Source organism: Mugil cephalus, chromosome 15 (genome assembly GCF_022458985.1).
Source record: "Mugil cephalus isolate CIBA_MC_2020 chromosome 15, CIBA_Mcephalus_1.1, whole genome shotgun sequence".
Taxonomy (NCBI): Eukaryota; Metazoa; Chordata; class Actinopteri; order Mugiliformes; family Mugilidae; genus Mugil; species Mugil cephalus.
This window is the reverse complement of record NC_061784.1, coordinates 3,427,972-3,453,918: the sequence shown is the minus strand read 5'-3', so window position 1 is coordinate 3,453,918 and position 25,947 is coordinate 3,427,972. Positions and strand designations below refer to the sequence as shown.

General features: G+C 41.8%; 1 protein-coding gene across 3 annotated transcripts; it reads right to left on the bottom strand.

Annotated features, from left to right (window-relative positions):
* Nucleotides 1–274: 274 nt before the first annotated feature.
* Nucleotides 275–24,889, bottom strand: nectin3b (nectin cell adhesion molecule 3b). 3 transcript variants are annotated; one of them, XM_047607975.1, is made up of 8 exons: nucleotides 24,730–24,889; nucleotides 17,814–18,161; nucleotides 15,874–16,173; nucleotides 14,932–15,049; nucleotides 14,584–14,735; nucleotides 3,592–3,736; nucleotides 1,756–1,879; nucleotides 275–1,432 (listed from the first exon to the last, which is right to left on the bottom strand). In XM_047607975.1, exons 1-8 carry the CDS (start codon nucleotides 24,806–24,808, stop codon nucleotides 1,259–1,261), a joined length of 1,440 nt encoding a protein of 479 aa, XP_047463931.1. In that variant the 5' UTR covers nucleotides 24,809–24,889; the 3' UTR covers nucleotides 275–1,258. The 3 variants fall into 3 exon arrangements, with proteins under 3 accessions (XP_047463931.1, XP_047463932.1, XP_047463930.1); XM_047607976.1 differs by having other exon boundaries at nucleotides 1,777–1,879; XM_047607974.1 differs by lacking the exons at nucleotides 275–1,432; nucleotides 1,756–1,879; nucleotides 3,592–3,736 and adding an exon at nucleotides 8,312–12,533.
* Nucleotides 24,890–25,947: the final 1,058 nt, after the last annotated feature.

The window sequence follows — 25,947 nt, the reverse complement described above, 5'->3', positions numbered from 1 at the left end:
AAATGCAATGTGACCGTGACCTTGGGAAGATGTTTCTTTCTGAATAAAATCACATCGCATCTCCATTCAAACTGTCGCTGAACTCTTCAAGGACTTCTTCTCTTGTTTCTCCATGTGGTGACTCAGAGCTTCCATCTCAGTGTTTACTTTAAAAAGGTCGTTGAACACTCATGTGGAGCTATGTGACTTCACGCAGCACTTCATAAGATTCTTTCTCACTGCCTATTTTCTCACTGTTTGGAATTGAATTTTTATGTTTCCAACTGAGAACACATTTGGCAGCAATATGCACTTTAATACAGATGTCAAACGTGAAAACAGCTCAGAGCCAGCTAGTCACACTGGAGGACTATAAACTCTACAGCTTATTATTGAGGGACTACCCCCAAAATGTCAACATGGCACTTAAATGGTTAGTTCTTTCACAATAAAAGTCAGACATGATATATTTTACAGAAGCACCCACTTCAGTCAATCTGACACCGAAAATGTGAAGATTGTTCTACATTGTATATAAAAAGTAGTGGCATATAATCGTCTCGTATAACCGCTTCCCTGGTGAGCGCAACGTTACGACTCATTAAACTGACACAGAGGCTACATTTACACATTTACAAATCTACAGGTTCTGCTGCCAAAAAGCTGTGTTGATACAACGTTAACAACAGCAAATCCCAGAGCTGGGACAGAAACAGCTCAGTGAATCCCTTTATGTCTGAGGTGCAGCTAGTATATTCAGTCTCACTGGACCATAGACGTTTGTCCTGGTGATATGGCTCAGAATACTGTATCACAGATTTACACTCTTCAACGTGAGCGGGGAAAAAAGTGTTAGTGGATGGCTATATGACACTTGTCTGATTTGGAACCACGTACTTGTGCACAGCGCACAAACATATTACGACAAAGATATTGTCATTGTTAAATCACAGTCAAATAGTGAAAACTGATAAATAATTAAAAAAAAGATAAAAAGAGAAGAATTAAATGAAGAGTTTGGCGAAATGGACTAGTTCTTTGTGCTAAGCTAATAGGCAGGTGGCTACATATTTACAAACAGGAGAGTGGTGTCAGTCACCTCACAGGAAAAAGAAAGTATTTCCTAAAAGGTGATGAAAGATGAATTGTCTGCAAGGAGATGCGTTCCTCTGATGCTGCCACCTGTTCCCTCCCCTGGACCGATGGCTCAGGCAGTCACATGCCGGACGTCGCTCAGGAAGGAGCGACATGCCGGTGATTGGTGTGTTCGGGATGTCTGTCACACGTAGTGTTCGCGGTGGTTGATGTACACCCGGTCTGTCCCGCTCTGATGGCACACCCACTCCAGACGGGGACGCTGCTGGGTGGGGCCTTGTGTTCCTGGCAGCGCCGGCCTCATTGTGGGTGGTTGCTGTCTGTCAGTGGGCTCGTACCTGCGATCTGCCCTGCGAGTCTGCACATAGAAAAAATGTAAAAAATCATAAATCATCACCGTTATTATCCAGCCAAAGCGATTCTCATGTCACGTTAATAAGAAGTAGAAGGAGGGAATCTTTTTCTCTTTAGGCCTCTAAAAAGAAATACATGAAGCATATGAAAGCTTGAGTCGAGCTGAGGTGACAAATGAAAAATTAAAATTTCTTAAATATTAAATAAGCCTCCTGCATCATAAGGGAAGAAAATGACGTCTGTTTGTAGGTCACCGCTGACTGCAACTTCACCACGAGCGAACAAAGTGTTAATGTTTGAGGTGTAGAGGTGTGATGATTCACATACGTGCTCAGGAGCAGGGTTTACCTGACACAGCCAGGCCACTTGTGATGCGTGGACTCCCAGAGGAACAGCCGGTGCTCTCTCAGAGTAGGGAGGAGGAGGCTTGTGTGTCGGAGGAAGGTCAATCCTTCAGAGGGAGGCAAAGAGGAAAGAGAAATGAGCGGACAGAATCCTAAAGGAGGAAATACTCATTGGGAAAATGAAATAATCAGCTCTGTGGTAGTTTATAGTGTGTGGAAAATCAATCGTTGGATCATATTTGAAGGGCAGCTGCTTAAATGAAAACCATCTGAGTCATACTGATGCGAGCTTCAGCATTTGAGCAGACTGACAGAATCTATAGAATAAAAGTCCATTTTTCTCATACAAGTCCCTTGACTATTAAGAGACACTATCCTGAATTGCCTGGGTTTCCCTTTAAACTCTGGTATCTAGTGGTTTAGGATATTTGACAACAGGAGCATAAAGGTGATGGATTTACACGAGTTGTAGTAAATCTGAAGATTTTTGACAGCTGTTCCTCTAAACCCCTGCAGGAGGCCCAAGTCAGAGTTATTCTCTCATTTGCTGAAATCCCTGTCCACTACTAAACAGAAACCTAGGAACTGACCTTGGCCATTCATAAAGAGATGTCATGACAGGCATTGATTTTCTTACGGTGTGCGTCTCTTAATGCTTCTCTTTCATAGTTGGGATGAGGAGCGGCCGGAGATTACAGTTTGCGCTCTCTGTGACCCGCCGCCCTACACTTTAGCTGTGTGTGATGTAGAAGAGGCCCGCATTCAGCCTCCCCCTCCTTCACTCCACTGGGACTTCCAGCCACGGTCACACTTAAGATGCTAAGTTTGTCGTGGCATTGACCGGACCAACACATGTCTGGATGCACCGTCCTGTAGTGTCAGTGTAGTGATGCAGGGCCCACGCCCCAGCACGGATGTTGGGCTGTGATTCATGCGGCTCGCTGCCAGCGTTCAGACAGTCGGTAAGGTCGGCGAAGTGCCTCTGAAGAGGGAGCCGTCGCTGACAGAAGGATGCAAATCCCTACAGTTGTTCATGAGGTGCGCGATGACTTTTACTCAGTCACGATGACAGAAAACGTGATCGAACCCCGAAGGTGGGTGCACCTCTCGCTGCGACGTTCGATTTCATGAAAACACATTTGGCTGGATTCGCAAAATGCTACAGGAATGACATTTATTTAGAGGGTAGCCACGCTCTTTGAGAGAAGCTGGAGGCCTGTAGTTGGGAGTGTGCAGGCTGATCACACACTAACAGGGATGGATGAGGGGACTGACCTGCAACCTTGCAGATATGGTCCACCGGTAACAAGCACTGTTAGGCTCCTCAGCCGTACTGGACACATAGAGGATACCTTCGAGTTTCTACCAGTACTTTGTTAAGTCAGAAGAAGTTAAAATCTAAGAGGTTTCATCTTTGCACACTTAAAAGCTCCCAACATCTGCCAGTTATCTAGAATAAGACAAAGAGAACACACACATAGTCTCTCAGTGTGTGTGTGTGACCAGGTTCCTTTTGTAAATAATTTAACTTCAAAGTTATTCTTCTCTGCTCTTACATTAACATGAGTGCGGGCGCGCTATAGGAGCAGGCTGAACTAAATAGGACAAGGGCTCGCTGCCAAGACAGCAATTACGTGCCACCCCTCAACCTTGTCCCGCAGCCTCCCTGCTCCAGGGCGCTCTCCGCTGCAGCACTCTCCGCAGAAGGAAGGAGCAACTCCCTGAACCCACCAGTGGGCTCCAGTCACCTCGCCAGGTATCGTGTCATTAATTAACCAGACGAGCATGTTCAGCAGCATGAATTATTTGGTAGACTTACACTTTGTCAGTGAAGGCCGTCGGCGGGGCCTTGCGGGCGGTGAGGATCACGATAATGAAGACCACGCTGAGGAAGAGCGCGAGGACTGCACCCATCACGGCTCCGGCCACGGTGATGGAGTTTGACCTCTCGGCTTGAGACTGGTCTGAGACAGAGTGGGGAGAAACGGCCAAACGACACAATAACATGAACATGAAAATATTCAGGAGACGGATAACAATGTCAGGCTGTGAACGAACGGAAGCTCAAACTATTCTGTTTTGATTACCAGAGGATTAACAGTGCAGACGGTCTCAGACCCAGGTCAAGCTGTAGCGAAGCAGCACTTTAGACTTGGATATAATGAAGCAAGCACTTCTACATTTCTGTTGACAAGAAAACTGTTGCAGTTTGTGTGTCATTTTTCAAATGCTAAGAAATGCAGCACGTAAGATTATTTTGTTAACTGGAGCACATTTTGTCCTGAAGAGTACAAGTAGAGCCCCATGCTCAAGGACTATGATCTCCTGGTTACCAGAGGAAAGAAAAGGAAAGGCCTGTAGCTTCTTGTGATATGCTGCGAAGTTAAAACACGTCATTGTTCTTATTCTGACGGTTATTATTATTATAAAAAAAAAAAAAGAGAGAAAGAACTATGAACTTGACTTACAGGCATGTGTCTGGGAATTGTTGGTTACTGGTTTTATTTCCTGCAGATGGCGCAGAACAACATAAAGATGGTACATCGGTAGGGACGAGGACAGAACAGCGCCCCCGTTTGAAGGTTGTTTTTTTCATTTAAATAAATGTCACAAATACATCCAAATGACTGCAGTCCATTTGTCAATGTTTTGACAGTGGATCAGTCTGAAGCACTGCAGTGTGTGACGGATTGAGAAAAAGCAGCCACATGAGCTGTAAAACGAAGAGCTCCATTAATCCCTTAGAGGTAACCAGCTCCCTGCACGGTGTCCTGCTGTGTACAGCATACGATCACATCATGTTTGGGCACAGGATGATGGAAAGATGACAACTATTACCTGATTTCTGCAGAAATATGACAAGTTGGCTTTGCTGCCTCCAGAACTCTCTTAAGTATAGGGCTCAGAAGGCGCAATGCATTGTGGGCCACAAGATTGTTTGTTGACATTGGTACTCCATTCATAAATCTGACACTTTGAGGAGCGCCGTTAAATTTAACGGAGCAGCAGAAGAACCGTTCAGGCCGTCAGTCGTGTAGTCGTCTCACGGTAACACAAACAGCGTTTTTTGGTGACATTTTCCCGACCTGTGTCCTGGAGTCACCGCCCACGGCGTTGGTTGAAGTCTAAAACCGTTCAAAAGTGAAATATCATTGAACGCAGCTGTGTGTTGTAAGAGCCAAAGAGAAGAGCAGCTCCTTCAGACTTATTTCACTATTTTAATTTGCCAACATTAATGTTAACACAATGTAAACAGACTTTCCAATTGCCCACAAGCCCTCAAAGCTTTGAGTTTTTTGTCCTCCTCTACGTCACCCTTCCCAGACCTATGTTAAACTGATAATAAATCACATTTACCGTTAACACCAAGACTGATGATGCCAGACTCAATTCTTAATAAAACAGCAGTCTGAAACATGCTATAGAGATTTCATTATGGGACAGGAAAAGGAAAAGGACAACGCCTTCATTGCTGTTTATCCTGTAACATTATCCCATTGTCAGTGTCTTCTGACAGATGTGTTAGCAGACTCTAAACAGCTCGCTTCTCCAAACGCTGGCATTTTGGTGTGAACAAATTCAACTCAACGGCGCTCAGGTGACGTGGACGACAACATCGCTGTTCCTCTTCTCATCATGAAGCCCGTCCAAATTATTTGTTCAGCTGATCTGCTGGGGCCTGATTGGTTCCCAACGGAGCGTGTCCACACCAACCTTCTGCCACAAAAGCTCTGCAGGTGACTGAGTTCATCTGGCTTCCAGGCTAGTTACCGCCAGCAACTGCGCATACTTCACACTTTGGGATCGACACTTTGACGAGTATTAAATTCCTGTCATGTCTGCGAGGTAAATATAAAGCTTAATAGAACCCAGTGGTCACTGTGGCTGCCAAGGGATTTCTTTCTCTTCATATTTTCATATTGTGAGAACAAACATTCAAACTGTACAATGTTTCTCATGTTCTTCTTGGCAGGACAGCAAATAAGTACATTTCCCAAGCACAGCTTAGACTGAGTTCAAGCTGATGCCATTTGAAAACATTAAACACCGCCAGCAGTCTCAAAGCTGTGTTTAAGGTCTGTTTGTCTCATGTTTGCCTTATTGTGTCCAGATAGTTTGTATGCATCATTGGTGTGATGTAAGAGGACCATACCCAAGGTGTTGTTCCTCAGTCTTGTTGAATTAGTGTGTTGAATTAGCTTTGTTAGACCATATGCTTGCATATGCTCCATGCTGTCCACTGAGGGGATTAGGATTAATTGTGATTAAGATGCATTAAACTGGCAGAACAGCAAGCTTTGGCAGATCAGCACTACTGTGTAAAACTGTGAATGTGGGACACTGAAGGACTGAAGGGACTGGAGGACAAAAGGTGACAGAGGAGGCAAAACGTGTAATGGTCAATTCCACTTGATTTAGCTGTCGAGGTGGAAGGAGGAAAAATCAATAATGTGCTGAGATGAGAATTCTAAATAACAGGTCAATTATGATGCAGATTGAAGAAACAGTGATTTTGGAGCTCGCCCCCGAAACACTCTTCTCCTTCTTCTTCCTCTTTGCCCCTCCCCCTCTTCTCTATTCAAGCTGTCCTCCAACGGTTAATAACCATTCGATTAGCTCTGATGGAGGCTGAACTATGACAAGGGCCTCTTGAGTTGATCAAAATGCCTTTAAAAATGTAGTTCATCAAGGCGGCGGCTTTAATGCCTGCTGACAGACACTTTCAGGGACTTTCACAGCGTGTTACAAGGACTCTTGTAAAAGGTGCATGGAGCACCTACATCATGGAGCACAATGTTCTTAGAACAAAATTCTCCGAACGGGCAAATGGAAGTTATGTGGAAGTTATGTGGAAAATGCACCGTATCTCATAGAAACCAGAAGATTAATTTAGGGCAATTATGTTCAGAAACATATTTATGCGCGTTCTGTTTCCACAGTAATTTTTTTCACTCACTTGAACATTGTACTGTTTCAAATACCATCTACTCTGGAGGGGCTTGGGTTGTTGCTGTTAGCTGTGCATCAACTGTCACCGCAGCGGGAGCTCCACACTCTTTCTGCCTCTCTCCTACTTCAGCACTTTTCACACAAACATCGTCCCCGTGAAGCCAGGCGGAGTGCATGCTGTTGCTCAGGGAGGTCAAAGTCCCAGACAGACTTATTATGAATTAAACACACACCACACCTCCTGGAAGTAAGGAAGCAAGAGACGGTGTCCCCCCTCTTCCCCCCCGCCCCCTCCCTCAACTCTTAAACCTCAAGCGTCATGCCATTGCCTAGACAACAGACCCCACAGGGAGCAGAGGCTTGTGTAATAACGGTGGGGGAAGGAAGGTTAGAGCACCATTTCAATATTTTGAGTTTGATCCCAGCCCCTACCAGGGAGTTAATATCAAAGTCTCTCCCTCACACTGTGTTGTCAGCGCTGCATCCCTGCGCCGCCTGAGACGTTCGCTCACTCCTTTGTGTGTTGTGAAAAGTATCCTTGGAAACTGTTGTGTCGCAGGCAAAAAAGCAAGTGTGCCGATCTTCTCCTACCACGGGCGCCTCAAACTAATTCAGGCATCAGCGGCTGACATCATTACTGGTGCCGAGCCGCCCGCTCCGCCGCGTAGACCGAGCGTTGCCTGTTTCAAGGTCAGAACGACGAGTGCAGTGACCACGACAAGATCAGGAGGAGACTGCGAGGTCAGCGGAAATACAGACTTTAAGGGGAAGTGCGTCTTGAGGCACGCTTAACAATGTCAAGGTCACATTGGTGCACTATGTCCTTCCAGCCGGAGGATCTCTCTGTAGTGCAGCAGGGCGTAATGGGCCATTTTCGGTTCCAGTAGCTAATTCTCTCTTTCTGCTCTGCCTTTCACAGCAGCACAGTTAACCTTTCAGCTCCATGCAGGCCCCTCCATCGCTCTCCCTCCGCTGTCTGTGGCCAGGTAGAGCTTGTAGGAAGACAGCCTCCATCAGCAGCTCCAGATGAGCTTGTTGCCATGGGGACAGTCAATGGGCTGGAGAGTGGGGACTTTTGGCCAGTCAGAAACACTCAGCGTTTAATTTTACCAGCTGGTAGACAGTGGGAGAAAGACACAGGGGTGGGAGGGTGGCGGATTCACAAAGGAGGGGAGCTGTAGGGGAGAGCGAGGGCCTTTCTGTCCTGAAACAAAGCAAACTAGGACTGGTGAAGAGGGCACAGAGAGCAGAGGAGGTGCCGGGTCTCCCCCGACCACACAAATACCAGTGGAGAGGGAACAGTTCAGTACAGCAGGATATAACCACATGGCAAAAGAAATTAATCAAAATATGAAATCATTCCTTGTACCTTATTAAAAAAAAAAGAGAAAAGAAATAGATAAGATGAAGGGAGGAAAAAATGGTCTGGAATTACGTCATGCGCGGCGTCCCACATATGCGAGCTGGATTTGGGGTGTGGGGGGATGTTATGCAGCATTATGCGTTCGGGAGCTAGAGATGATGTCATTTATAGATGAACAAAGAGGCTGAGACTGAGCAGTCTGAGTAATGGCAAGCTCCAGAGAAAATAACTCACAGGTGCTAAGGTGCTTTATTGAACTAAAGTATCTCAAAAAAGACCACTGCTGTCACTGACATAAATACTTCTTTTTGTTTTTCTTCGAGGAACTTACATTTTCTTCTGTATATACAAAAACAAACATGATCACAAGGTGCTTTTCATTGACAATGTGAGACTGAAGGAAATTCTCCAGCTCTTCAGCAACAACAGTGACTCTACAGACACCCAAACCCCTGACAGATACCTGTGAAGTAGAGAAGATGTAACTCATTTTACATCCAGAATTATTCAAGCTTTGCCTTTTTGTTTTTCTTAATGCCTCTAGTTTTCAAATATACTGTGTCATTTACCGTCATGGCAACAAGGGCAGAAAAGTGAATATGGCACTATGAATTCCTCTTAGCATGAAAAGTGAACATAAACCTCACAGGTCAACAAAACTGGTTCTCACATACAGAAGTAAACAATAATAAAGAAAATGTTTCTTCTAGGTATCTAAGGCACTAGTTGTAATTCTCAATCCAAAGTGAAGGACATTTCTCAAGGTAAGGATATTGATGACTGATCTCTACACAAAATGTCACAGTACAAAAGAACTTCATTAATCCAGGTGCAGGGCTCCAAACTGACGAGCCAAGCAAAAATAGTATATCGATTAGAGGAATTTCCTTCGTAGTGCATAGAAGCAAACACAACCAGGGTTTAGGCTGCCGTGCTTCCTGTTATTTTCTGCATTTATGTTAAAGTGACCAGAGAAGCAGAATGAATAGGTATCAGCGGCACCAAAATCAATACTTGTAATTCATTGGCTAAATGAGGCTATGGGTCTAACAAATAACTATCTGCACATTTTATTCTGCTCATGCCCATTTAAAGGTTATCTTCACCCACGTTACAAAATATAAGTCTCCTTGTTTATGTCAGTGTTTGGAACGTTTCTTTTAGTACCATTAAGCAAACATTAAATAAAAAGATCCTTTCAGTCCAACTACTTTCTCACAAGGAAATAGTGCAAATGAACACTTCATGTGGATTTTCTGCACTGTAATGTGTTCGCAGCAGAAATGGGGGCATTAAGGAAGGAATATGAACTGTTTTTGTAACATTGAAATGTGCACCTTCTGCCTGCGCAGATAATTACATCTACTGTACTGTACAGCATTTGAAACTTGAATTTCAGTTAGGGGTCATATTCTCTGTAAGTTACAGCGGCTCATTATCAAACCTCATGATGACAAATGCAGCCTACTCACTGCACACTATTCACACCCTGACACACAATTAGCAAGGGATCATGACAATATAACCAATTCCCATTTCGACAACTGTTACTGTAATATTAAAGCATCTTTTCGTTTCTATTTCAGCCTACAAGATGTTGTATACAACAGTGATACGTTAGTCATTTATAGAAGCTAATGATCAGTTGTTACCTAGTCAGTAATACTAAGTGAGACATCGTCATCATCGTATTTATACATACAACTAATATTTGGCCTCTTGCAGCAAATATTGCATGAGTGTCCATACTACTAAAGTTGGCAAGTATTCACAACTAGTGTACATGAAAGAAACTGTTGGATCTCCTCCATGCAGACTGGTAAACAGGTGCATGTGCCAAAATACTTAATCTGTATACAAACTGAAATCAATATTTTCATCTATCTTCGATTCCTGACTTACTGCAGTAAGGCCCCATGACCTCATGACACTGACATGTAAAACACTCTTAGTTCAGTCACAGTACTTGGTTTGTCCTGCAGTGTTTATCATTGTCTTGATTGACAATAAGATGGTGAATAACTGAATGCAGATTTAACTGTAAATCCAGTTTAAGATATGTTTAAGACAAATAAGAGATCACTGTGTTTTATTTTATATACTAGCTACGATTTAATGATGTGCTACAAAATATTGTCTGTCCCCGTGCTGTGAGGAAAAGTTGAGTCCAAAGTGCTGATAATCACAGGTGAGAGTGAAAACACATCCTTCACAAAAAACTAATTCGCCTACACAATCTATATTTAACTGTTAGTATTAACAGACGCTAAATGGTAAAATAACGAGTTAATGCCAGAGCATGCAGCTGCATACTTCACTGACTGTTAAGGGACAATACGCCTATTAATGCCTCAGATTTTAATTGTGACGTGATCATGATTTTTTTTCTAAGGGCAACTCAGATTACTGAAATTTACCCATGAGTGTTTGTGTTTGAGTGTGGTAGTGTATCGGCTGCACTCTTGAATGATCACTCTGTGTAACAAAATATTTAGTAACTAGAGGGCTAGCGTATGGTGGCTGCAGACGGCTGCCACACTGTAGTCTGCTTTAAACGATACCCAAGCCGACAGCACTCTTGAATTCACAAGAGCCCTGGATAAGTACCAGAGTTCAGATTCTCAAATAGATCCATTATCATCTGATGGTCAACAGGATGATGTGAATATACGACTAACTGAACAGGACCTGAAACTCTTTGCATGAATCAGTAAACCATCCATATGCTAAAATCATTGACCACTGAAGAAATACTATTCCTATTTGTTTCCTTTTGGACAATTGTGTGGCAGTTGTTTTTGCAACCAAAGTCTTGACTTGTTTTACAAACCCCGTTTGTCCGTTATGGTGGACAGTGCCCCATTCGTGCAGGCCTCCTGCTCTCTCTCGACATCCCTCCCTCTTGGGCATGAATGACAAGCCACGGAAAAGCAGGAGAAACACTATTAAGGTTCACACATCACCAGGACAGTCAGAGGTCAAGCCCTCAAGCTCACAATTATTCCTTAGTGATTTACATAGGATTAAGGGTTTCAGTAGGAAACAAGTGGTCAAATGACTCAGGCTTTCATTATAAAGTTCTGCAAAAGGCAGTAACATAACCATGGATGTTTAGAGGTCATTAGTTAAAGAGGTGTCCAGATTTGTGAATGTACCATTTTAAAATAAATTAATCTATTATGGCTCTGCTTTAGCGGGTTTTGGGAAGAGGAGCTATGATCATCTGAATTTCATGGATTTAATTCTAGTTGTATGTTTGTACTATTCTTGACCATCAGTTAATCAAACCGAGACATCAGAGGTCTTTGAACTAATGGCTGGATGTAAGCATTATTGACATTCAGTCCACAGCAAAAGATACAGAATTTGTAAAAAAAACAAAAAACAAAAAAATAAATTCTTAAACAACCAAATGTGATCCAGAGGCCCCCAGGGCCTCTTCTCAGGTGACAAATTGTGACAGTCCATGTAGTAAGGCAGAGACAACACATAAATCAAATCTTTCATTAGTCTCTACACACACAAACTAGCAGTTCCGTAGTCATGGAGATGCTGACTGTCAAACTGGCTGTATAGTCCACAGCCTGTCCACATCACAAACGGAAAAATATCTCAAGCGTCAACCAGGACCCTTGACCAAAGCAAGGGAACTACAGAAAAGAGATTAGTAGAAGTGTGTGACTACAGAAGACCAATATCGTGTTTTTCCTATTTTCATAAACAAAACCTTCTGATTTCCGTTATATGTCTGCTCCTGCAGAACCAGGTAGCTTGTCAAACATACCACTCTCTGCGGGAGATGACTGAGCCATCTGTGTGAGACACATAATCACCATCGGGCCCGCTATCGTAGCAGTCGTCTGACAGGTAGGGGGAGCCGTTTGCATGTGGTTTGGGTGAATGAGGGTATCTGGCACATCTGGCCTGCTGTGGACTAGAATACTGCGTGTGTTCATGATGGCGATTCTGCTGATGGTTGTGGCGACCGCTCTCCCTCATTGCCCTGGTGTACCCATTAACGGGATACTCCCCTCCGTTATAGTCGCAATGGTGCCGGCGGTCACGCTCGTGTTTGAGCTGGCGGTCGCCCCACTCCTCGCGGTCGTGGTCCCGATGGTGGGAGCTGCTGCCAGCTTTGGTCGGGTGGAGTTCGTGCTGCGTGGGGGCCTTCTGGAGATCATTGTGGCCAAGGTAATGCTTGGTGTAGCAGCTCCCATGAAAGCTCTGTTGTTTCCGTAGGTAACACACGCCAACCAGAGACAACAGTAGCAGCAGGAACAAAGCGCCTCCCACGGCCCCACCCACTATGGAACCAAGATTACTTTCAGGTAGGGCTTCGAGTGTGGGGGAGCTCAGGAGGACATGGCCCTTATCATCCACAAAGGTGGGGGAGGAGGAGGAGCCAGTTAGGACAGGAGCGGTAATGGTGGAAGGCATGGTGGGAGGATCTAATGGAGGGAAGGAGGGTGAGAGGGGTATAGAGGGTGAACGGGAGAGATGAACAGAGAAGCAGAGAATATCAATGCCAACTACAACAGCCTTTCACTTAGTAGGGATAAGTTGACAACAACAGCTAAACTACAGCCTACGTGCTCACAGCAGCCTCACGTCTCAAATGGCTCTGTGGACAGCCTTTGTTAACACATACAGATTAGTAAATAAAACATAAAAATCAAGAACTGGAGATAATGGGCTGACACAATTAACATATTAGATGATGGACGAATGAGTCAGTTTGTCTTCAGTAGGGCCTGAGCACTGCTTCATTAAAATAATGAGCACCATATCAAGTTCAAATTACCACTGCGAGCGTAGTAGGGTCTAATATTCTCCCAAGATGAAACCCACTAGTCAAAGTAATTGCAGATCTGGCATGGCTTGACTAAGTATTAAGTATGCCTTTAAATCTTTCACCATGTATCGTCTTTCACTTTGGTCAAAGCAGGCAGGGCCATCCTTAATGAAACAATTTAACATGCAAGTAATCTTTACAACTATTTTATAGACATATCCATTGCAGTTTCTTTTGTGTCTTTTGTCTTAGTAACCAAATTGCATAGTTTCAGGTGTTTAGGGTTTTACTTAAGGATCTCCACCTTCATTTTTATTTGCATGGCTTAAATACTCTTGAAAGGGAAATATATTGTTGGTAATTTTGAGGGTAAACAAGAACAAACCAAAGACTAATGAAGAAATATCAGATTCCTGAATACTACTTTTTTTCAGTTCTTCTGAACACAAGAAGAACTGGTTTAAATGTACAAGTGGATTTAATGGACAGTACAAAGCATTGCAAATGTATGCCAAGTCATAGTTAAATTTTTATATGTGAAGGAAGAATTCACTACAGGACTGCCAGTGGTATTATGGATCCCTTTACTCTGCTGGGTTTACTAGTACAAAGGTGCTTAAAGGTATGACCAGATAATTTTGTTTGGTACTACTTGTGTGAGAACATAAGACATATACTACAAGTGTATTTTTCATTATATAACAAATAGAACACCAACATTAAAATGAATTGGATGTGTGGTTTTACCCACAAACAGACAAGCCAAAGGCTATAATCATAAGGAGCAAAAGTAATGGAAAGAATCTAGAGTCTAAAAGCTTTAATGGTGCTGCAAAATTGCTCTGCCACTTTAACTTCGTTGCCAGGCCAGATGTGAGGCAAAGATTCACATCTGAGAGATCAGAAACATGAACCCGGAGGTTTGTAGTCTTCAAGTATATGAACTGTACAACTCCATGCACAGGCAGTGAACCGACATGAGCACACCCACAGCAACACATACAAAGGAGGCTACACCAACATGCGTAAGCTTGTGAACACCCATACAGGTCCTCTCAAAGGAAAATGAAATATGGATGATAAATAATAAATAGGAGTTGAAAAGAAGTGGTTAATGTTTTATGAATCTGGGACATCATCTCACAGTGAGGCTGCAGGCTCTTGCCTCTTACTGCATGACACATGCAAAAATAAAAGAAACAGAAAGAAGGCGAGAGAGATGAAAAAGAAAATCACATCATAATCAGAACTTCATTCAGGAGGAGAGCTTCCCCAGGCAAGAGAGTTTTTGAGAAACCAGAGTAACATGCTCATCATACACAACAGAGAGACACGACATACTTAGATGCCAAGCCAGCAGGACAGAGCGTAAGTAGTGCACTGTGGTCTGAAGAGACCATAACTATTTGCAGCTGTTTGGCCTAGGAACTCCCCTTTTGAACATCTGGAGACCTAATGTTAATCAAGGCTAATCAATATGCAATTAAGAATAAATCTAATATCAGTGACAACACACTGTTCCATGGGCAACTGCTTACTGTCACTATGTACAGAATGACCGAGAGTGATACAGTGTCACATTTCAGCTTGAAGGACAATGTCACAGGCAGTGATACTCTCTGTGACGTGCATGCACACACAGTGCTTCCTAAGGGAAGACAAGGCAATAGGAGTCAGCGGTGTTCCAGTGTGTATTCTCCACTCACCTTGTATCAGAATGCGCACATCCCGACTGCGGAGGTTGATGTCATTGGCAACCTCACACCTGTAAACTCCAGAGTCATTCCGCTGGAGGGGGCGCAGGAAGAGCAAAGTGCTGTTTATTATTTCCACCCCTTCTGGCATTTCACTGTCCAGTCTGGGATACACAAGAGACACAAACATTTAGGCAAACAGAAACATTCCCATGACAATTATCTTGTTAGACTGTCATGCACATGGACTATGAATATCTTACTTTAACACTCAAGATACAATTTCATTGTTCTTCCAACATTTGGCTTTATTACAGACCAAGAGGAAAATAACACTGTCGGCCAAACAAACACACATACCTAATCCATCTGAAGTGATGAGCCGGTGGGTTTGCATTTGCTTTGCACATCATTTGAACATTTTCACGGCCCATATACCAGTCTCCGTCATAGCCTACAACTGTGATATCAGGAGCAACTATAAACAGAAAAAGAAACAAACTTCAGAAAAAAATATTTCTGTATTGTGCGAAAAAACATTTTCCAATGACTGGTATACCAAGGAAAACTTTCATGTGAGTCAGCACTGTTTAGTCTGAGGTCTGTTGTGTGAAAACAAACACCTCTCATCTAAACAGGCAAATAGTAAACTACACAATCAAAAACACTGCACTGTTTGAAATGCAAACATGTGTGAAGTTATAACGGAGCTTTGTTCACTATATTACTATAGGCCCTCTGTTCAGTTGCATTGAGTTCATACACGCCCTCGTGCATTAAACAGTCTAGAGTTTGGTTCCATGGAATAATGATTGCTAGTTTTTCCCCCTGTAGTGCCATACACTGAATCAGTGGAAAACCCCTTGTAGTTGGCATCTGTCACACAACAAAGATAAATGCATCTGTCAAACAAAAAAAGATTTTCAAGGAGGTCACTTTTTCCCTTTCACAAGTCTGGTTGTATCTGGTACACAGAGACACATTTGTGCCACACAAAGTACAGATACAGTACTGGATGTTAGTACTCTGACATCCACAGGGACTTACTGGCAGAAAGAAATTTCACTTTTGACAGTTTAGGGGCACACACAGACATGTACTGACATAGAAAAGCTTTAAGAAAATTGGATTTCGGGGGAAAAAAAAACAAAAAACAAGCCCAGCCCTTCTTACACCGTAATTATTATGCGTAAGCAGGTTCTGAACTGAACATACACCAAATAAACTGTAATGAAATTAAACAGAATCAATATTAATCAGCGATTTACTTTATTGCACTTGTCCAGTTTTTCATATACCCACACTGTACATTGAGTTGGTAGGGGATCCTGAAGTCGCTCTGCAGAGCTGGGTGACGGACCACACAAGTGAGCGCGTGGCCCTGGACGTGGCGCGTGGGCTGCCAGATGTAGCGCACTTGCGTGCTGGTCGTCCCGTTGACGTCGTCAAATAGCTGCACTTCTGACTGGCCAAAGAGGTTGGATTCCCAGGACACCTCAGCAGGGGGCCGAGCCCGCTCAGCGATGCAGGTAGCCACCACAGTTTCATTGCCACCGTCGATCAGGGCAGTCGAACCAGCAGACACATAGACCTTTGGCTCAACTGTGATTTGTAGAGTGAGAAAAGACAAGGAAGGACGAAACGACAACAGGGGAATTTCAAGTTCTGAGGTTGTTTCTGAGTTAAACTGCAGAGTTTGAGATGTTCACATTACATTTCTGTTTTGCCTGCATCGTTAGCTGCATTCTCTTCACTCCACTCATTCCACTACAACCGAGTCCAGCCCATCATTAGCAGCTCTAGCCACCCATGTGATCTGTTCTGTGAAAACAGACCGAGTACACACACACTGTATTTGTGCACCAGCAGTGACAACCCATGAGCCAAGTGAAAACAAAAAGGGTAATCCCCTCGGCAAAATTGAAAACAGCAGCACTGGAACTATTGCTCTGAAATTGAACAAAAAGGCTCTCCAATACAAGAACTGGTGGTAGACACTGAGTAAAAGAGGACCTTTCTTTCCTTATCTTCCTCTAATGACAATGATGATGATACTATCAGTACTGTATGTGTTCATGCAGGGGATGGACACATTAACAGGAACACATTCTATCACAGAAGAGCATACTTAAAATGTCAGAGGGGGGTCAAGGCATCCTTCAGATACAAGGGTTGTGCTTTAATTTAATTATGTAATTATTTCCATAAATCACATTATTTCTATATGCATTTAATAATACTTTACAAATATTAGTAATGTATGAATATCCACACATATAGAAATTCCAATATGATTTGAACCTGATGGATTCTGATGCCTGACCTTTGCGTACCGAGAACTGATTTAAATATCAGTGGTTTTAAAATAAATAAATAAATAAATAAATAAATGGGGTATAAATGAACATTACTTTTAAAAACAGCAGCGATAACATTTAAATAGCATTGTAGATTTTAATTTTGCTTTCCTAGTCTGTCATTTTTTCCTCCTTTGCCTTAGTGTTAATTTAAATTTTTTGTTTTAGATAATTACTGGTGTTGAAATTAGAATATGTAACACTGGTCCCAGCTCTCTAAACTATACCCTTACATACTGTACAGAAAGGGAGCATTTTACAAAGTAAAATAATGCCAAATTGGAACATTTTTCAAGCATCAATCAAAGATCTTTTATATTTGTAGCTGCAAAACAATAGCGTATAGAGTCATTCTGGCTGTGTGGCCAATGGTAACTATTGTTCGAAGAATAGAGTTACTTGTAAAATGTCAGCAATTTTGATAATATACTCCACTAGAAAATTGTAGTATTGTATTAGGGCACAGACTGGAGAATTAGCTGCACAGGAGACATTTCCAATGTTGGTGTTGGAACAGCTCAATCCAGAGCTTGATGTTGACAATGAAACTTTCAATTATCTCTTTTTATCCCCATTTTTTTGTTTTGCAAAACATATCACCCCCCATATCATCTCCCGGGCCAACGGTTTATGTGGTAATGGAAAGAAGTAACAGTAATCTACTCATACACACCATCTTAGCAGTGTGGAGTCGAATTTGTTTATAATAAAATGACTGATTGGTTGTAGGGTATTGTACCGGAGGAATATTTTCAATGTAAAAAGAAGCGCCATTAATGGCACGTTACTAAAATACAGATAGGAGTTAAGTGTCGGGGACGTGTACGTGTTTGCTAAATATGTGTGGAACTGTAGGCTAATACAGAAGAGCACATACACACTTACCAAGAACACTGACAGTAGTGGAGGCTTGAGTGTTCCCCAGAGGAAATGTTGCTACCTTGCAGGTATATATCCCAACGTCTGAAAAGCCCACGTTTTCTAGAATGATGGTAGCATCGTGAGAGGAGGGTGAGCGAAAATACAAGCGATTCACAAACTCTGGAGGGATGGAAGTGCCAAACTGTGGGTTGTAGACAGCCACTGTTACGGAGCCAGAAGGCAGACGGCGTTCCCAGGAACTCTGAGTGAGGGTAAGGTTTGAGCCAACCTCCACCCTGCATTCTAACGTCACATTCTTCCCCAGCACGGCGCTCACCCTCTGAGGCACCACCACCTGACTGCACCACACACCTGCCAAAGACACACACAAAACAGCACTTTCATATACAACCAAGAAGGCTGCAGTGAGGCTGGAATAATCTAACAACATTAACAACCTATCACAAATGGCACATTATTATTGTAGAAAACTTGCCATTACCTAGAAGGTCTTTTTCTGTTGAGAAACAGAGGAAGAGTTTTATACTTGCAAATGAAAAGCATTTTGAAAGTTTGTAATTGTCAAAAGTTAATCGTCGTATTGACTGAAACAATTAATCAGTCCAAAAAACTGGGCTACTTATCAACCATCAATGAAACGTTACAGTTTTGACACTGTCACCTTCTGACATTGTGATTCAGACTGGGACTGCAAATAAATCATTTTTATATATGAAATAAAATTTTTAAAAAATGTCAACATATGAATCATTAGATCTATGAGAACTTAAGTTTACTGTCACTAAAGACAACCAGTAGAAATCTTGTAAACTGTATATTTATATTTGTGAAATCAGTGAATCACCTGTCAAAGATAGACAACAAATCAACAAACTTGCTGGTAAATATTTTCTATTAATCAATTATTTGAATAATCGATGAACTGATGTAATTGATCAAATGAGAAGTACTGGTCTTTTCCAGCATTTCAAGTTATTGTGAAATGGAAAAACCCTTTAGTCAGGTCAGAGTAAAAACATCAACAGTCAGGACTTTATGTTTCATTAACGTGATAATAATGCATGATCAAGCAAAGCTGCAGCTCTAACTGATGACTAAAAACCAATCGTTCTGATAAATATTAAATTAATTTCTATAGTCAGTGATAGAGACTATTAAACAAATCATTTTTTCTATTTATAAATGTCAGAAAGCAAATGTGAACAGTGAGAAAAGGGTATTTCTGGTGGTACCTCTGACGTCAGCAATCTATTTCATGTCTGTACCAGTACAGTACCATCTGTGAGTATCAGACTGGAATCAAAAGTTGATACCACCACAGCAGGCACTGGGCTCCTTAACAAATACTGGATGACTCACAGTTGCCATTGATGAATTTATATCGTCTCTACAGCTTTCCTCCTCCTGACCCGAATTCTGGAATTAAAAGCAGACTGTCTGCACGTCTTCTGTCCAAATATAACTAACCCATGCACCTTGTCACCTGCACTTGTCAAAGATGTGCCATGTCTTGGGAGCAGGAGCTCATTGTCGTACTGAGGAAGGTCAAAGGGATGTGAAGAGAACAGATCGACAGAAAAAATGAAGGGAAGAGATATGCTAACACAACGATGACATCATCCCAGAGAGAAGCAAGGGCTGAGAGTGAGCAGAGGCGAGAGAGGAGATCACATATGAAACACAGTGGAAGGAAACATATCATCAGGATTCCACTACACAAAACAGAGGAAGTGCATTAGTGATTTAAAAAGAAAATATAAAACCACTAGACTGCCAAAGCTTTCAACTTGATCTCTAATTGCAACAAGCTGCCAGCAGGAAGACATCATCATAAATCAAAACCTGCTGCGCTGCTTGGCAACTGACTCCAAATATTCTATTGTTGTTTGGCCAAAACCAGCTCTGTCTCTGACCAATCTCCGTCTCAAAGACCATGTCCTCAAATACTGGCACTGCAGTAGACTGTAAACTTTCCCTGTCCTAAAGGATATAGCAGAACGCCTTTATTTATTTATTTTTCTAATTTTACTGTTATTGGGAGGGAAGGGGACTACATTTGTGAGAGCGCAACTTCATTTCATTTTGGCGTTAGGTTTACAGGGGAATTACAAGGTTAGTCATTAGGGCCTCCAGACTTTTGTCACAGCTGATAATTAATATTGTACATTATATTATAAATATTCATTAAAGAACATGTTAACATTTATGTGAACAAGACATTTCAGCAATTTCCATATGTTGTTCCAGATGGAGTCACAAATAAATATGTATATACAAGCCAAATATTTATTTGAGGATACTGAATCGCGATGGTCTCTTTTTGGCAGAGTGGATATCATGAGTCACTATAGTGACAGAAATGGGCTGTTAAGTGCAGACTAATGGGAAAAAATGCAAATGCCTCCACTCAAAATTAAATCTGCAACACAATAAAGTGTACAAAAAGTGAAAGGGTTGGAATACTTTCTGAATTTGCTGCGTCAGTGAAACAGTGGAGGAAAGTTCAGCTGTGGGGCACTGTGGGAATTTATGTGCTATTTAGGGTTGGCTTGAAGTCACACTAAAAATATAGATGCACATACCTACACAAACCATCATGATCCGACATGCCCAGCCTCATAATCACTTCTCTAAAATGAAGACTTTGAAAATACATTTTTTATATTTAAAAGACTAAATTTTGTGACTTCATCACTGCTGTGAAGTCGGCTGCACAGAAGTACGTACAAGCGGCCAAGGGAGGCAAATATTTCTGTCAAACCGAACCACAACAAGGCTAAACCAATCTGGATCTACTTTAAATGATTTATCAAGAGCGTGACTGCATGTGTATTCTTTTCCACTGGCATGCTGTTAGCTTACAATATATAATACAAAACAATGCTTCGCTTAGTCTGCACTGCAATAAAGGGGCAGGGGAAGAAAGTGTTTTAGTCATTAGAATTTCATTACTTCTGGAAATATTCTCGACATTGGAAACCACTAGATACCAACACTAAAAAATACAAAATCTGAATGAACAGGGCGGATGATTTGACTGGACCAACAGCTGTGGAGCTATGTTAAAAGATATAGAAGCTTACCACACACTTCACATTACACACAGTTCCCAGTTGCTTTATGTTCAGCTTCCCTCCAAGGAGGAGCGTAGCTGAACATAAAGGAATAGCCCCAAGTGAATGTTCGCTGTTGGTGCCTTTGCTCAAGTTAATTAGCATCAGCAACAAAGCATCCCTTAAACAAGTAAGTGAGTCAGGTGAAACAAGGAGGCAGAAAACTGAGAACACATTTAGCTAAATTGGTTAACTGCACATAATGTCCATATCGCCACAAATGAATTCAGGTTAAATATTACCTTTTGATTTTTATTTATTTATTTTGAACAAGAGCATGAAGCATGATATCTGCTTGTCTAAACAGTTAAGTGTTTTTTTTTTATATATATATATATAAAATATGGAAATGTTACACATGTGGACTACTACGCATTGTACTTAAGTTAACTGTAAAACCTTTCCTGGAATAGATAGTTGCTTCTGGATGATTTCTGAATGATAAGACTGGAGGTCAAAAATAGCAGCATAGTGAGAGGAAAAAAGCAGTATTTTCCCTGCTCTGAATATATAATAGAAGAGGTATAGCGTCTGTATTAAATTTTTATTGGTGACATGACGACAACCTTACATAAGCGTGCCCTCCTTTTCTCCAACTCAGAATAAAAAAAAAAGTGATGAGAATAAGGGCAAAGTCTATCTGATCTTATGTGAAGCCTATCTTGACATAGCAACAGCGACTCCTTCTTTCTTCTTCTTATGCTCTCAGAGATGGAGGAAAAAAAATGTTTCAAGTTCTCGCAATCCGCAAAAAGAGCAGCTTCAATAGACCCTTTCAGTTTGGTTTGCAAATTCGACACAATGTGTCTCATTGACACACAGAGTAGGAAAGAGATTATAGATATCCTGCCATCAAGGACACATTGCTCCTGAGGGACACTCTGCTATGTGTTCTCACTTTAGTCAATATTACCTTCACATGCACCACTTATGTAGCAGCAAGTGTATTAATATGAGTACAATGTAGAGGGCAGCGTGTCTCGTTAAGAGTGAAAATCCAATTATTCCAATTCCAATTATTTAACTGGTTGATCAATGTTTTGAAGAGAATGCTTATTTGCATCTCCTGAATCCACTAAGTGAGAACAGATGATAGTACAGTGATAGTGCAAATATATATTTCATAAGCAACTTCAGGGAGGAGCAATGTAAACTGTAAAATGAACAGATTTGCTAAAGGACTTTAACATGTACAGATTAATAATCGTTGCTCCATGTCTGCTGGATCTCAAAGCAGTTAATGGTTTTCCAACAGGTTAAGTATAAAGACAAAAGGTCCTTGAAACCAATTTTCTGATTTTTGATTCCAGAAAGAAAAATGATGGCTGGCCACAGTATCCCAACACATGCATGCACAACACTGTATCTTGACAGACTGAGCAGTTATGATAGTAGCCTACCAACACTACCAGAAGAACGCAGCACCAATGAGTGTTGCCCCTACATTACCTAACAAGCTTAGACTGAATTCAGCTGAACTCACATGTTGAAATGTTGTTTGTTTTGGTTGTCTAATTCCACATTCACAGTGGCGCAGCAACAAGCTGCAATTTATTTTCAATGGACAAGAACAAAACGATGGGCAAAATGCACTGCATATCAAAGTTGAGCCAGCTTCAGTGTTTTGGAGCTCGAGTCAGCCCATCAATATGAGTTTTTTTTTTTTTTAAACCAGTTGACATTTCAAAGGATGACATCAGCGACGAGAGATTGAGTAGCACTTCAAAAGCAATTCTGTCATAATGTACCTGGCTATGCTGATCATGTCGAAGCTTTTGTTGCTCATAGTGTGAACGCAGCAACATTTGTCCCTGATTACGCGTCTCTACGGTACTTGCAGTACTTCCGGTACTATAAAGTGGTAAAGACCATGGTAAAGCACCATGGGACCTTATTTCAGTAAAAGTTTATATTGCAGTAAATGCAGAGACAATTTTTTTATGTGTGTATTTTTCCCCCCAATTACACAAAATACTTTAAAAAGATTAATTTGCAAGTCACAGTGTGTGACAAAGCTCTGTATAAATTAAAACTATAAAAAGAAGACGACTGCTGGTACAATAATATGTTAACATCAAATTGTGACTTGTCTTGGAAGAGATCATGCAAATATATGTGTAATTCATGGCGCAATTCAAACAGCCAACAGCAAGAACAGCCAACTGACGTACTGGAAAGGAGGAAAACTCCTTTCTTCAGAAAGTTATCACAGTTCACTTGAGAATTTTGAAATTGACATCAGACTGAGGAATCTGTTCCTGTCCCAAAATGTTACTAATGAAACACTTTGGATCAAAAACATCACAATGTAAGAAAATGGTGTTTGTTCCGCTTTAAGGCCTCAACACTATTAGCTCCAAGGGTGTGTGCCTCCATTTTGCATTCAACTAAATGCACAAGGTCAAGCCCTCATTGAAATTTACAGCAGACGTAAACTGAACCTAAATAAATGGGCACCTGTCTCCGCACCGCAACTTGAACTCTGGGATTCCTGAAGTGTTTGGGTGAAGTGTTTGGGTGAAGACTTTGAGATCTTGTTAATGACTTGATGAAACATGCTTTACAAGGAGAAGGTGGTAAATGATCTCTGGGTCGCTTTCATTGTATCTCATGTCACATCTTTAGCAGAGGAGTTATTGAGGATTTACTCAATTTTGTGCAGAAGCCCAGAGCGATTCTTTGCACAATGACCATTTGCTGAACTGAAAGAGCAGCCTCTTCATGCTACCAAACAGTGGCAACACTGAGTAGACACACAACTGTCATGGGATGTGCAGAACATTTTGTGGCACCTTACTATTTTAAACTGAAATATGTTCAACCTATTATTCTGCTACCTTCAAATGTGCCATGAGACACACTGGTCTGGTCACAGTCACCCCAGCCCTGCCTGTGTTTCCGCAAAGACATGACACTAAACAATCAATTATTGGACACAGCAAACAGTTAATAAGATGTCATATTGTATTTTCCTAATATGTATATATATATATATATATATATATATATATATATATATTTTACATACACTGCATATTTAACAAGCTTCCTTTTAATCGATCGGATTCATAATTAAGTTGTGGATTTTGTTTGTATAGAAAGCGCACGGTGTGTTAGATAAGCTGACATTTGGAGTTAAACTATAATATTCTTGGTTTTGAGTGTTTGATTACGCTACAGCACCTGGCACAAAGTTGGCGTGTTTCATGGTGGCGATAGTGGACTGCCCACACGTTGATTAAACCATAATGAGCTAAGGCTGGACAGCAGCCACATGGAGGCTGACCCTCATCCCGACCTGAGGGGGTGCTGTATTAGCATAGTCTCCTCTGGTAACGCCAATCTAAGTTCCCAAACATTTCACAAAGGCAGCGCGCGACAAACCAGCTTGTTACTTTAAAAGAAAATGTTTCTGGAGCTAATATGGCTGCCACTGAATCTGCAATGACCCAAGTGTAGGTTGGCTAACGGTATATATAAATGAATATCACTGTCTGTCTGTGCCGCTCCGCGGTTTCTGTGGACTGTTTCTATGGCAGCCTTGGGTCGCACCATCATCCGCGGCGGTGGCTTGCTACTACTCCGAGGCGTTAAAGTGAACTTGTAACCAAGTTTTAGTCTTTAAACGACGCCCGCTAAACTTGCTAAACTTAATCTCCACTTAAACCACGCGGTAGCGGCTAGTTATTCCAACCCGCGCACTCGAGATTTGTGCATGATGCGCGAGGCAGCCGGGTCCTCCTCTCAAAACTTCTGTCTAATGTTAGTTGAATAAATAAAACTACCAGACAAAATGCAGGACTCACCTGTAATACTGAGCAGAAGGTGAAATAATGCAACTTTGCTGTGCTGCCTGAGGTTACTCCGCTGAGAGGACGGTAACATTTTCAAAAGCAGCGCAGCCTCCTGCTCCAGGACCAAAGCGTAGGACGCATGCCAATTTAACGGTGTGTGCTGAACGGTGGAACCTCCTCAGCAACAACTCCGAACTGCATGTGGACTGTACCATTTACACGGCGCGGAGAGGGGAGACCGGGGACTCACCTGACAGTCGAAGTAAATGGTCATTTGTCGAGGTTCCACACCAACCTCCCCTTGGAGGAATGATCCATTAGTATACACATTACGTCATCTCTGTTGATAACCCGACATATATTGATTCATTAAATCACTATTTTTTTTTACTGGCATTGACCATTTCACACAGAATATTCATTGTACATTATACAGCAGCCAAAAATAAATATTAAATCAATCTGTTTTTATTCGTCTGCCAGTTAGCAGACAGGGCACGTTTCAAGAAAATAGTTTAAAGTTAAATAGTGGAAAAACTGACTCTTCTTTTTAAGTGCAAATGGTGCTAATGCGTTGATATTTAAGATTTAACGTCTTTTCTTTTCTCTGATGGTCAGGAACACTCTTTTTTTTCCCTTTTTTTCTTTTTTTCCCCTTGTTTTGACTCTCTAGCCAGAACCTTTGAGGTACGGGCATTCTTGAGTGATGCGTTTTGAATTTGAGTAACATATCTGACCAACCTTGTATGAATGCAAATCAATTATTTTGTCTGAGCCTTCCCATTGTAAATGGAAATAATTGCACTTGCACCTGCAAGTCAAATGGATCACCCATGCCCTTGGAAACTCTGAGCTGTTCTCTGATACATTATTGAATTGCAATGGGCACTGGCTTCTAAGTGTATACACGATAAACATTGATGACTGTAATTTGGGGCTCAAAACAGTGATGGCACGCGTGTAATTAATAACAATAATAATGGCTGAATTACATTTAGTTTAGTCATGCAGTCTCATGACACTGGCTCATAGGCCTTTTTCGCAGCAGGCAATTTTGTCACACAAAGCATTGATGGTGGCCACATTCCAGTTTGGGGAGTTCAGTTCCATTAACTGGGACACTTAATGGAACTGCGCCATCATTAATACACTTGTGCCTTCCCTGGTGTGACAAGCCAAAATGGATACTGTACAAAGGGTTTATTGCGTGACATTCTCTATGCCTCCTGG